This window comes from Gavia stellata, chromosome 29, assembly GCF_030936135.1.
Source record: "Gavia stellata isolate bGavSte3 chromosome 29, bGavSte3.hap2, whole genome shotgun sequence".
Classification (NCBI taxonomy): domain Eukaryota; kingdom Metazoa; phylum Chordata; class Aves; order Gaviiformes; family Gaviidae; genus Gavia; species Gavia stellata.
The window spans coordinates 3,434,846-3,447,885 of NC_082622.1; the positions used below are offsets into that span (position 1 = coordinate 3,434,846).

Here is a 13,040-nt window from a genome sequence, read left to right on the forward strand (position 1 = left end):
GCGCTGCCCGCCGCCGCTGCCAGGCCCCAGGATGGAACACGCCGAACTCTGCCCGCACCCACCATGGCCGCCACCGGCCGGGGCAACGGCTGCGCCGCTTCCGTTTCCTGCCCGCAGCCAAGATGGCGGCGACGGTGGGGAAGCGCCGTGTGGCGAGCGGGCGGTGAAGCCGCTTCCGCCGCCGCGGCCTCTCCAGCAGTAAAAATGGCGGAGTCGGTGCTGGAAGTTGTGGGCAAGCTGCAGTCACGGCTGGCGGGCAGCTCGGAGCCCAAGAAGGTGACGGGGGCGGCGGCGTGACCGGGGCTCCCCCTCCACGGCGGGGGCGGCGCGGCGGGGCCGGAGGCCGGGAGGGCCCGGGCCACCTCGCGGGGGGCACGGGGCCGGGTCGGGCCTGCCCTGCCCAGCCTTCCGCCGGGCCCCCCCCCGCTCCCCGAAGTTTCCTGGCCGTCCGGGGCCGCGGTCCGTGGGGCGACGCGGGCGGCCTACCGCCCCTGAGCCGCGGCAGCGGGGCAGGCCCGTGGGGTTGTCCCCGGTGGGAGCCCCCCGCGCTGCTGCCAGCCCGGGCTGGGCTCGCAGGCCCCGGCTGCCCCGCGGGGGGCCCGCAGCGGTGTGCCGGGGTCCTTGTGTGGGGTCCCCCCGTGGCACGTCGCTGGGGTGCGGTTTGAGAGGCAGGCAGGCAGGCAACGGGAGAACTTGCCGGAAGAGTCTTGCCCTGGTGACGTGTTCGTGGTGGAAGAGCCGCGGTGCCCGGCGTGAGCCCGGGCGGGAGGCGACAGGGAGGCACAGCCCTGCGGTGGGACCAGGGAGGGCCAGGACTGTGGCAAGGCCACCACAGTCGCTGAGAAGTTGGGGTCAGGGCAAGAAGTTGCTGAGTTTTAACTCTGCCCCGGTGTGGGTTCCCCCTTTGGCCTTGGGGAAGTCGCTTGATGCCTCTCACCCATCTCCACAAGGGAACGTGTCAGCTGCCGAAATCTGCTGCCTGCAGCAGCTGTCGCGGAGCGGCTGCCCTGTGTGCACTGCCCCGATCTACGCTTGTGCTCGAATCTGTTCGGTGACGCTCAGTTGCGTCTGTTGCTGACAGCAACTCTTCTGCTTGGCACCAGGGTTCTGAGCCGGTTTTTTCAACTAAAATTTGGAATTAGGTGTGACTACAGGTGTAGGCTTGCAGCATGCTGTTATCCCATTCTGTAGGATGTCATATTTTATAGGAGGAGCATCTGTTGTGACTATTTACAGGTGTTTGGTTCATGTTCCACTTAAATCAGGTGAAAGACAAGGCAGTGAGGGCTGTGCAGCCACTCTGCACTCAGCTAACTTTGTTTAACTGAGGCAAAGAACCTGCAGAACCGCACGCTTTCCAAGACCTCGCACCACTCTGAAGAAGGATGGATACCAAAGTGCTAAAGTCCTGACCCTTTGAAATGGAGCCCCTGCACCCAGCTCCAGCCTAGCTGGGGGTGAAGCGATGAGGGGGTCTTGTTCCTTTTCTCACTCTCTCAGCCAAGACCAGAGCAGGGTTTAAGCGGTGGGGCCCCAAAACGGAGCTGAGGGACTGCTGAGGAGTCAATTCCAGGCGGTCTTGGGCTCCGTGGTGCTGAGAGCACACGCACGACTTCCAATACTGGCTCAGCACGCTGTGCCCAGAGAATTAGTGCTCCTGTTTCCTGACCCTTTTGTCAGCGTGGGCCAATAACTGCTTGTCTGGGTTTCTTGGGCATTGTCCGTCTCGGGGCACTCTTTGCACAGGCTGACTCTTTCTCCAGTAACCTTGCGGTGTGACGTTGTTTCTTTCTCGGTTGATCCTTTGCAGTTTTGCAAGGGGAGGGAGAGGTGGTGAGCATTGACACGCTGTTACTAGTCAGGATAGTGACTTCAAACTTTGAAACCCTTCCCCAGCAGAAAGGTCCTGTGACCTATTCTCTTTTCATTTCTGATCCCTTTTCAGCCATATCCTTGCAAGTGTTAGTGTTTCTAGGCATGACTTTAGTTGCCGTTGCATTGCCTTGATAGCTTGTGTATCTCCTGAGCACCTTCCTCTGTCAGACAATGGCTTTGGGCTCTTCTGCCATAACTGTTTCCAGTACAGTTCTGGAGCAGCGACAGCTTTACCCTGTCAGCAGGACAAATCCACGGCACCTCTGGGTGCTTTCCAGACGTTAACACCAGTTCCAGTCTTCGCTTTTCTTGCCTTGTCCTTTTAAACATTTTGTCAGTAATGTGAAAGAAAAATATTTGCCCGCTCTTGTGTACAACTCTCTATTGCCTTGCTGAAAGGTGTGGCGTATTACTATTTTTGGGGGTGAAAATCGGGCAGCTGGCATAGAACTGTACGAGTGAAGCTCTGGACGCTGCCGTAACGGTTTGGAAACGGTCTCTTTTTTTTCCAGCAGAGAAGGTGCAAACTCTGCTGCAGGACTGAAGGAAGAAAGAGGGTAAGGGAAACCCCAACAAGAGAGCATCTTCCCAGAGATGATGGGGCCAGGCTGTGCTGTGGTCATTTGATGTTAATGTCTGTTGTTGGCATTGTCGTGGCCTGGCCGACTTCTTTTAGAAAAAGAAAGCAACCCACCCGTACTGAACAGAACTTTATTGGAGCTGGAACTAAGTGAAGTTTTAGCGGTTTCTGTCTTGTGGCTGATTGACTGAAGCTCTGCACTGCGCTGGGGTGTTTCAGAGGAGCTTTCTCGTATGTATTTCATCTGGTGTCTAGCGACACACAAGCCTTGTATTTTCTCTCTTCTAGCTGGCTGCCTTTTTCTCATAGGACTTGTAGGATCTCAGTTACTTCTGAGATGAGCTGCCAGATTTGCGTCTGCTGGGCTGATTTCAGCTGAAGGCAGCGTGGTGTACTGCATCCGCTCCATTCCCTAGGAAATACAGATGAGTACAAGTTATTCAGCCTCACTGTGTCAGAGTTGTCTCACTTGCTGCAACTCATGCACATGGAGCTGTGGTCCACAGATGTTGCAAGCAAAGGGAGGTTTTGCTGCGCGGTACGAACACAGGTCCTAAATACATCCCTACTTGGATATTGCCAGGCTGCGTGCCACTCGGGCAGTGTCACTAAGCACAGGTTGTGATGTCTTAGATTGTCAGAGAAGTGCTTTACTGATGACACAGGTAACAAAAATGCCTTGTTTCCTGAGAGCATCCTGTTGAGATTGACAACTTGGCTGGGAAGTCTGCTGAACTCAAACTGTGTGAACGTTTCTAAGGAATGTGCAGGCATAAAAGCTTGTTAAAGTGACACTTAGGCAAAGGTATGTGTATGGTGGCCTCTCAGAAAGCCAGCTCTTGCTTTTTTTTTTTTTTTTTTAAGATGTGTGAAGTTTTTTGCAATCATTGACTGCAGTGGGTGTGGAATAAGCCAGTTCCCCATGAGATGTGTTCTGGATGAAATGTGTGGGTTTCCTTGTCTCAAACCGCACTTCCCCTGGATATACACAATCCAGAGATGAGCCCTGCTGAGAATAGCACTTTTCTTAGAATTCAGCCCTGAAGGCAACAAATAACCAAAGAGCACAAAGAGCTGTGGAAGACACTACAGTGGGATGTAGCTAGAAAATGATTGGCAGGCTTTAAGGATAGTCTAACGAATTTTGCCTTGGTTCTTACTCTCACGGTGGGACTTTGTAAGCTTTGAAATAACCTCTCTAGGATGGTAATCAATTTACAGAGGTACTATTGATTTAATATTGCCCCCATTTACTCTCTTTCTATCTCATACAAGATCCACCCTTCTTCCCCTCCCTTCCTGTCACACTCCAAACAGGGCCTTGGCACACGCTAGTCCAAACCCCTGTGTTACCAATGCCAGAAAGAACTTGGCCTTCCTGGCGGGATCCCACGCCATGAACTCTGGCAGGCCTTGCCGCAGCAGTTTGAGGGGAGGCAGCAGAGGTGGGCTGTGCCTCTGCCTCTGCTGCTTCTAGTTTCATGGCTTCCATTGCCAGTGAGCTTGTCAAGCAGCAGTGCTGGCAAAGTAACAGTGGTTCTGAAAGGATGTTGGATTGTTAGCTCAATTGGCTGCTTGCTTTTTTTTTTCCTCCATCAGTTGAGGTAGGTGGTGGAGCGCGTTACCTGCCCCAGATCCTGGGGGACACTCTGCATTACTGTGAGCCCGGAGTTGCAGGGACACAGGGCTTGAAGACCTGGTTAGCTATGGTTACAGCACAGCTGGAACTATTGCATCCCCCTCAGCATCCCAGCTCGAGAGTGCTGGAACACACTGTTACTGTTGGTATCAGTGTTTCACTCTTCTAAAAAAACTAAGAAAACCTAAACCTTGGCTTATGGCAGTGAAGTTCTAAATAGAAGGAAGATGGGACAGTGGTTTCTGGTGAACAGAAACCATCCTGTGGTTCTGCTTAAGCTAGATGAAGCCTTATCTCTGCATCAGGGAGTATTTTCTCTCTGAAAGTCAGAGCACTCTTCAACTAGGTTAAAAGAACTTCTTTCTCTCAAAAGGGAGGAAAGCTCTAAACCTCTTTGATCCTTGCACGGTGGAATTGGGGGTGATTGGAATAGCTTAGGCTGAGAGTGCTAATTTGAGCATGAGCAGAGTCGTTAAAGAGAAGATCTTCTGGATCAGGAACAGCCCTTTGTATGGTATGTAGCAGAGCAGTGCTGAACAAAGCCTGAGCTGTATAGGGGCTATAGTAATGGGAATGCTGATGAGGCTGGTCTGTGGCTCTAGCTGAGCTGCGGGAAATAATGTGAGGGGCAGCGGTGCTGTCAGATGTGTGATGGCATGTACTGTAACTAAAAAGTCGTACAGATCTCAGTGAAGTGATGTCCCAAACCACCCGGGTGGCAGAGGTACAAGTACGTCCCCTTCACCTGCATCCCTCGCTGGAGTGCAAGTGGGAGAGGGCTCCTCTTCCCTCTCTGGCCCGCGGAGCAGCTGTACATGCTGGCAGGGCCTCGTTTGGCAGTGTGTGTGTGGAAGAAAACAACCTCTTTCACTGGTGTGTGGCGAAGGGAAGGGGAAAGAATGGGGTGAAAGGCAGTGGTTGTGGAAGGGTTGAGTTGCCTTTTTAGCAGAGACTATAGCTGAGAGGAGGGAGACTGTCAGCAGCCCTGACAGAGTGGGGGGGTCAGCAGAAGAGGTATGGGTTCCCTCTCAGATCTTGAAGAGCATCTACAAATCTTCCTTCCCTCCGTGTCTAGCTTGCAAACCTTCAGAAAGGACTCTTAATGTTCTTTCTCCCCTCCTCTCACCAAGTGATGCCATTCTCAGCACCACCTCCTGCGAGTCACAAGCTTCCAAGTCCTTTCTTCCACTTGCTGTGCAAGAGAGTTGTGTGTCTCTGTTCCTGATGCTTTAAGCCAAAGTTCAGTTGCAGTCCTGTGTGAAGAAAGCATTCCTATTTGAGTGCGGTTTAAGATTCTCAGGGGGGCCCTCGTAGGCAAAGAGGCGATAATTTCTTTACAGTTGGCCCTCGTGTTCGGCTTCTCAGGAGCTGGATTTGGAGCAAGACAGCGGCTGTCTGCAACTTGGGTCTTTCTAAGCAGCTCTCATGCAGTGCGGAATTGTCTTCCTTTCTGATCGCGGCACGTGGGTCAGTATGACGAGCCTGAACACTTTCCTTCTTATCTCTGCAGCTGCTGAAAAGTCTGAAGAGGCTGTCTGAGTTGCCCATCACAGTTGACATTCTTGTGGTAAGAGCTGTGAAATCTCTCACCCTTTCGTCGTGTCTGTCAAGTCACAGGATAACCGTTTGCCACTGTTTGGGTGTGTTGCATCTGTCACCTGCTACAGCCTGATGTCACAGGCACGATTGTGATGAGTTTCTAGAAATCCCAGGCACGGGGAAGGAGTGTGTCAGAGCAAGTGTGAAGCCAGGGAGGACAGTTTGTCACCCTCGGTTCTTTCAAAAGCTTAACACTTGGCTGCGATATGGGAGTCGGAGCAGTTCCTAACAATAACTGAATCAGCATGAAATTAGGAAGTGCTAATCCTTCAAATGATTGCTGACTTCTGTCTTCAAACTTACCAAGAGTCATGGTAAATACTAACTTGGTTTAGTAATACCAATAATTCATGTTTGACTAAGGCAGAGTTAAGTAGTCTTTGATTTATGGAACTGTAGTAAACAATGTAACGGCCACTGAAAACATAAGATACGGTACATACTGTCTTTGCCGTTAGATCAAGAAAGCGTATTCCTAGCTAGCAGCAATAGGTAGCAGGTTAACTTTATTCCCTTTGTAGGAAGTTTAGCAGAGGTGAGCATGCTGACTGTTTTGCTAAGAGAAATTCATGTCTTGGCTCTCTCGTGAAGGAGACGGGTGTTGGGAAGACTGTGAACAGTTTACGGAAACACGAACTTGTAGGAGACTTTGCGAAGAATCTCGTAGCCAGGTGGAAGAAGCTAGTGCCGGTGTCCCAAGAGGCAGGCAGGTGAGTGAACCTGTTGGGTTATCTGGACGGATAAGCTTTGTTCTATTTTTGCAGTAGAGATTATATACTTCTCTGGCCAAGGTAACAAAGGGAAGGCTCTGGAAACACTTGCAATGCAAGCGTGCTAACTCTGCGTGGGGTTTTTGCCTTGTTTTGGCATCAACCTCCTGCCTCCATTAGCTGTGGAGCCTTGGGTTGCTGTCGGCTGCAGTTTTGCGTGAAAGTAGGGATGGATTTTCAAGAATTTACAGTTTGATGAAGAGATTAACAGTAGAGGCCTGAAAAGTGCCTTTAATAAAGCAAGAGATGCAATGTGTTTGCTTCCCCTGTGATGATGTAGTTGTAGGCCCAAGTAAAGGAAGTGGCTTCCTTTGAAATAACACTTTTATGTGCAAAACCCCTCTGGAAGCTGAAGTTAATGCTTGCCAGCGTGTTGTAACAAAGCTGTGTTGAATCCAGCGATGAGATCATTTAGATGTGGGTGATAAAGACCCAGATATTCATGATGATTTCGATGGCTGTGGTATCTCTACATGCTTAACTGACAGACTGGGGGACATGTTGCCCATAAGTACCACACAGCCAGTAGTCTGCAGGCATGGAGAAGTCTCTGTACGCATCTGTCTCCGCTTCCCAGTGAAGTGTGAAGTCTCTAGTCCTAATAAAAATGCTTAATCAATTCCTGCACTAGAAATGCAGTTTCTAAACCCCCGAATGTTGCTGTGCCTGAGAGAATGAGTGGTATTCTTGACGCAAAACTGCCAAACACAGCCTTAGTCTTCTGTAAGAGAGGTTCCCGTCCACGTGGTCCATGGGGAGTGGCTCTTCCCATTCACATTGGGAAGTTTTAATCTAGCTGTTTTGGGCTTTTTATCCCTTCAGAAATAACCTAGATGCTGAAGACCGTGACTATGAGAGGAGCAGCTCAAGCAAAAGACATCGAGAAGCCTCCCTCAGAGAGGATGAGGAACCTGACCAGGAGTATTCAGAACCCTTCCAGCCATCTTGCAGCCAGTCCTGTAGCCCAGGTCATAGGGAAAAGAAGTGCAAAAGGTATCCTAGGCCTGAGAGAGCCCATGAGACTTCTGGCTGCAGCAGCCACGAGGGGAAGGGTTGGGGCAGATCTTCCCCAGTGCTCTCTTCAGATCAGGAGGACTCGGACTATGGCCAAGCTGTGTCACCTGAGCCCAGTGAGAGCCCTCAGGATACGTACACAGACCCTTCTGCCTCTGAGGAGCAGGAAGAACCGACAGTATTCCATCAGAAAGCCAGTAAAGGCACCAGCTTTAAAGAGAAGCTGGGGGGAGGCCGGGAGAGGAACCCTGGTGAGTTCTCTGACCAAGGGAACATGAGTCGGAGCAAAGAGCACAAGTCTCCTCACAAGAAGCAGCGGCTTGATGGCAGAAGGGAGGACAGGACCTCTGCCTTCAGCCCAGAAAGATTGCACAAGACCTCTTTTAAAGAGCAGATGCGAGAAGCCCCCATTGCAGGGGGGAGCAAGGAGAAGCAGAGGATGTCTGATGGCACCAAGAAGGAGAAGAACCGAGAAAGCGGCACCTCCAGAAAGGAGAAGTTGTACGTGTTGCCGCGCTTGGAGGAGTCCTTGGACAACCATGTTAAGAAACAAAAACATCGGGACTCTGAAAAAAACAGATTGGAAAAGCCCAAGTTGAGCCTGGAGACTTCTAACCCAGAGCGGGAGAAGCGGAAAGCTGACAGCGACTCGTCAAATCGCATCAAAGAGAAGGGGATTTCAGGGAACTTAAAATCTTCTGAGGGGAAGCGCAAAGTCTCTGAGGTGGACAAAAAATGGATGGGCTTTTCCTCCAATTTGGGGGAGGGGGAAGCGGAGGATGAATTTGAACAACCTACCATGTCCTTTGAGTCGTACCTCAGCTACGACCAGCCCCAGAAAAAGAAGAAGAAAGTGGTCAAAGCCTCTGGGTCAGCTGGGGAGAAAGACCAACGGCACAGCAACCAGAACGGCTCCAAGGCCAGTACCAACAGCTCAAGCTCCAGTCGCAAAAGTCCAAGCCACAAGCGCCCCAGTGAGAAAAAGGCAGAGAAGGAACTACCGGAGCCCCCTAAACCAAAGAGGGTAAGGTTTTGAAGATCTGCAGGTGAACAAAGAAGGTGGGATCAGCTGCTCTCAGTCCTCTGCCACCTGGGGCTTCTTAGTTTTCCCCTTGGAGGTGCTGGGCTCTGTTCTGCATCGGGTTGTGCTTGCGGTGTCTCATTGGCATTGAGGTCTGTGACTCTGGGTTCCTGCTGGGAGACACCACGTGTTTCCTATGCCCTGTGCCGCAGGCATGGCTTTGTGCTGTTAGAGTGGAAGTCTGCTGGAAGAGGGGGTCAAGAGGCAGGGGAAAAAGGAAATGCAATAGGCAAAACCCCATTTCTTCAAAAAAATGTGGGTGCCGGGTTGTGTATATACCTAGGGACTCATGTGTAAAGCCTTGACCGCTCAATCTTTTTACCCAACTTTGCGACACTTTGCTCTTCACAAACTGCTGTTGGAAGCTCAGCAGCCTTTGAAAATCCTGCTTTGCCATTCATTCCACTAAGTGCCTCGTATCAAAGCTTTAGGTTTCCCTCAGTTTGTGAGGCTCTCCTCTCCGCCACCACTGTGGAGTTTTTTGCAGGAGGAGGCCTTTAGCACTGAACCTAGGAGGCGAAAGATGTGGAGGGCTCTTACTGGAGGGTGCTGAGTGATTCAGATCCCAAATTTTGGCTCCTTTGTATTGACAGCCTAGACAGAGCCACAGGAACGTGGCACAAGTGCAGGCTCCCTCTGAGGCTGTTTCCTGGTGCAAGATGATCAGCACTGAATGTCTTATTCAAAATGTCAAACAAAACGCAGTTCCGTGCTGTTTGTACGCTGGCACGGGGTAACGTTCTCCTGTATTCTCAGCTTACTTGCCTGTACATCCTCTCCTTCCAGATAGTTTTAGATGTGGTACCAACGTTACCAGACATCCCACTGCCACCGATCCAGGCCAACTACCGCCCTCTTCCTTCGATCGAGTCCATTACCTGCTCCCAGACAAAAAGGAAAGGTACGTTGGGCAGGAAAATAGGTCTGAAAAGGGCTCCAGCCACCGTTTGTGCGAGGGAGTGGCTGCTGCCTGGGTTGAAGTCCTTCTCTTGGGCTCTGCTGTCTTGCCTCTGATGCCCAGAGCCCCGCTTTTCAGAAAGAGGTGGCTTCTTTCCCACGCGCTCCAGCAGAAATGAGGAAGAGCCTTTGCTGACTCTTCCTGAGGCTTGGGCTTTGGACTTGCCCTTCCTGAACTAGGTTGCAGGTCTCTCAGGGAAGACTTGGACCTTTAGGTTGCCCCTGGGTGACTCTGATTTGTGTCTGTTGTGCCATTCATCAGGGTGGGCTCTTCTTCTCTCTGTTCCCATCTCACTCCGTGTCTTTCCCTTTACAGCAGTGTCCTCGCCACTTGAAGAGAGCGAAGCGGGTTTTACAGGCCGCCGCTTGAATTCAAAGATGCAAGTCTATTCAGGCTCCAAAACTGCCTACCTCCCAAAGATGATGTCTCTCTATCAACAATGTATCAGAGTCCTCAGTAACAACATTGACTGTAAGTCCCTTTCCTCATCTGTCTCAAAGTCACGTTGCCACGCAGATAACCCTGAAACCTTGGTAACTTCTTTGTATATATCCCAGCAGCATCTGGCGTGGAGCGTGTGAACAGCTGCCCCTTGCCACAAGGCAAGCTAACTAAGACGGGGCAGATCTCGCTGAAAGCTCGGGTGCTGCAGGAATCGGCACCCAGCACGCTTTCAGGGAGGGCTAAAGCACTGGAAATAGTGGTTAACAGAGCCTTGCGCAGGCACTTTGTAACTTGGAGGCGCTGGTGCCTGATGACCCACTAGAGCTATTGCACCTACGGCTCCTTTCTCCTTCCCCTCGTGCTGTGTAGCGGCGTGCAGCACTGCAGTTTCTTCCACTGCGTTTCAGGGTATCAAGCCCTGGCCTTGGCAAGGAAGGAGCAGGATAAATACTCTGTGCGTCTTGCTTCTCTCTAGCGATATATGAAGTGGGTGGTGTCCCTTTCTCAGTGCTGGAGCCAGTGTTGGAGAGATGCACCCCAGAGCAGCTGTATCGCATTGAGGAATGTAATCATGTGAGTTCCTGGCCCTGGGGAAGGGATGGCGACATGCGGGAGTGGCGTTCTGTCCTCACTTGCAATAGCAGAATAGTAAAGAACAATGCTTTTTACAACGAGAGGTGGCTTTGGCTAGTCCTGAGTCCCTGGATTTGCCACCTGCCCGTCTCTGGCTGCAAGCTGGCCCCTGAGCTGTCTTGTCCTCTGTGGTATTCCAGTGACACCGGCACTAGCTGGTGCTGAGGGAGAGGGGAGAGAAGGTGTCAGGAGGGATCCCAGCTTACGTGTGGGTTTGCCTCAGGTCCTCATTGAGGATACAGATCAACTGTGGCACAATCACTGCCTCCGAGACTTCAAGAACGAGAAGCCGGAAGAGTTTGAGTCCTGGCGGGAGATGTACCTTCGCCTTCATGACGCACGAGAGCAGCGGCTGCTCATGTTAGCACGGAACATCGGCTCAGCTCATGCCAACAAACCCAAAGGTAAAGGGGGGCTGAATGATCAGAGACGGGTCTGGGAGTGCTGCCTAGGGGATGTCTTTGTGGGGGGAAGGTCTTTTGGAGTGGCTGCTTTAAACCTAGTCCAGTTTATTTGCTGCTTAGCTCTCTGTTCTTTATGTGGTGGCCTTTGCTTAATGGCCCAGCAGGCTCTCGATTCCACCCATAGCCTTGCTGATGCAGACTAGACAGAGCAAGATTTTACAGCAAGAACGTGTCGGGCTGCAGAGGCACCTCCTGTTCTAGAGTGGCTTCTCCATGCTGGGGTTGAAGAAAACCCGGGTGCGGGGAAGCATTCCTGCTCTTTTGGTGAACGTAATGAGAACTCCTGCCCTGACGAGTCTGATTCCTCACAGCCCATGTTGTGACTGCAAGAGGTTCAGACCTTCGGGAGGAGGCTATCGCCAGAGCTTTGGAATGGACGGACTGGGGGGAGTTGGTTGGAGCTTGCTGTACTCAGACAAGCCCTGAGGAGCCTCCTTTAGAGTAAGCTGGATCTAAGCACTGTTTCCCTCTGGCCTCCCACAGGTCGAGTGGCCAAAATGGCGTTTGTGAACTCTGCCGCAAAGCCTCCTCGGGACGTACGAAGGAGACAAGAGAAGTTTGGGACTGGAGGACCTCTTCTGCCAGAGAAGACCAAGTGAGTGTTTCTCAGTAGCGCTTGCTGTTCAGGGCCTCTTTTCCCGTGGGCTCCTGCCAGCTTCGCCCTGAAGCTCCGCGTCTTGGCAGGAAAGGATTCTGTGTGTGCGGGAGGTCCTTTGGCAGTGAAACTTGGGACTGTACTAGCCTCTTTCTCGCTGGGAAGTGTGGAGATCCGGGTCGCTGCTGGTTCCATGTGGTGTCAGCCATGCTGCTGTTAACAAAGGTGGCTTGTGCCTGACGAATTGCATCAAAGCACAGTGACTCCTTTCCTGAAATGTCTGTCCCACCTCTGTTTCAGAATAAAACCAGTCCTATACCCGTCTAGCAAAAGCCACACTCGTGTGAGTGAGGAGCAGTCCTATGACGGGCCCAGCACCAGCAGTGCCCATTCTGTCCCGTCTTCTGCTAGCACCTTCTCCTCCTACGACCCCAGGAAACCACCAGTGAAGAGTAAGTACAAAGCGCAGAAGATCCGTGTGGTCTCCCAGAGCTCCTCCTTTACGAACGCTCTCTGTTCTCCTAGTCACAGAATCACTAAGGTTGGAAAAGACCTGTAAGATCATCAAGTCCAACCATCAACTAACACCACCATGCCCACTAAACCATGTCCCACAATCCCTCGTCCACACATTCCTGACAGTCTCTGACTGCTGCTTTAATGTGTAGGGTTTCTTTGTTTGATTTCGTTTTTTTCTCTTTCTGTGTTGCAGAAATTGCACCCATGATGGCAAAGACTATCAAAGCTTTCAAAAACAGGTTCTCTCGGAGATAAGTTTGCAGTGCAGACCTGGGACTTTCCCTCTGGTGGGGGAATGGCACTGAAGGGGGAGAAGGGACCCAAACAGCCCTTTTCTTTGGACTCTTTGGAGGCTGCAGCTGCTGGGAGAAGCTTCGATCTGCGCAAGACGACAGCACAGTCTTTTGTCTTTTTCTTCTGGTCCCTTCCTCAGTGTCAAGCCCCTGCTCTTTTCCCCCTGCCCTTAACATCCTCTTTCTGGCTCTGTCATCCGTCACAAGAAGGGTGGACAGAATCTCCCGACACGACAAAATGTGAAGTCTTGGCACCTGCTGCGAGTGGAAGATCCAGAGACTATTTCCTATTTAACCTCTTAATAAATTATAAAATGGTTTTAATTAATATCTTGCCCCTCTATCCCGCTGGTGTTATTTATGTGGCTCCCAGGAGTCTCCTCCCTCCCAATCCAGCACACGGGCCAGCCTCGCTGTGACTGGAGCTGCCAGGAATCCCTCCGTCTGCGTGGACGCTGGCTGTCACGGGAGTCCTTCCTTGTGCTCTCGTACCTGCTGGGCCCAAAGTCCCACCTGGACTCTCTGGGACAGGTAGGACCCGTGGCCCACCTGCTCGTTGATCCTTTGGCAAGCGCA

The 13,040-nt window shown here is 51.7% G+C and overlaps 1 protein-coding gene across 1 annotated transcript; it reads left to right on the forward strand.

Annotated features, from left to right (window-relative positions):
- Positions 1 to 204: 204 nt before the first annotated feature.
- LOC104253832 (elongin-A-like) lies at positions 205 to 12,839 on the forward strand. Its single transcript, XM_059830784.1, has 11 exons — positions 205 to 276; positions 5,605 to 5,661; positions 6,285 to 6,403; positions 7,286 to 8,501; positions 9,345 to 9,459; positions 9,832 to 9,987; positions 10,436 to 10,533; positions 10,817 to 10,997; positions 11,541 to 11,652; positions 11,953 to 12,104; positions 12,365 to 12,839. The coding sequence occupies exons 1-11, from the start codon at positions 205 to 207 to the stop codon at positions 12,424 to 12,426; spliced, it is 2,340 nt and encodes a 779-aa protein (XP_059686767.1). The 3' UTR covers positions 12,427 to 12,839.
- The last annotated feature ends 201 nt before the right edge of the window (positions 12,840 to 13,040 follow it).

Bases quoted from the DNA above. Each gene is read 5' to 3' on its own strand.
- LOC104253832 (XM_059830784.1), top strand. From the start codon at position 205: ATGGCGGAGTCGGTGCTGGAAGTTGTGGGCAAGCTGCAGTCACGGCTG. The intron at 277-5,604 runs GTGACGGGGGCG...TTATCTCTGCAG, and splicing joins GCAGCTCGGAGCCCAAGAAG to CTGCTGAAAAGTCTGAAGAG. The intron at 10,534-10,816 runs GTGAGTTCCTGG...GGTTTGCCTCAG, and splicing joins GCATTGAGGAATGTAATCAT to GTCCTCATTGAGGATACAGA.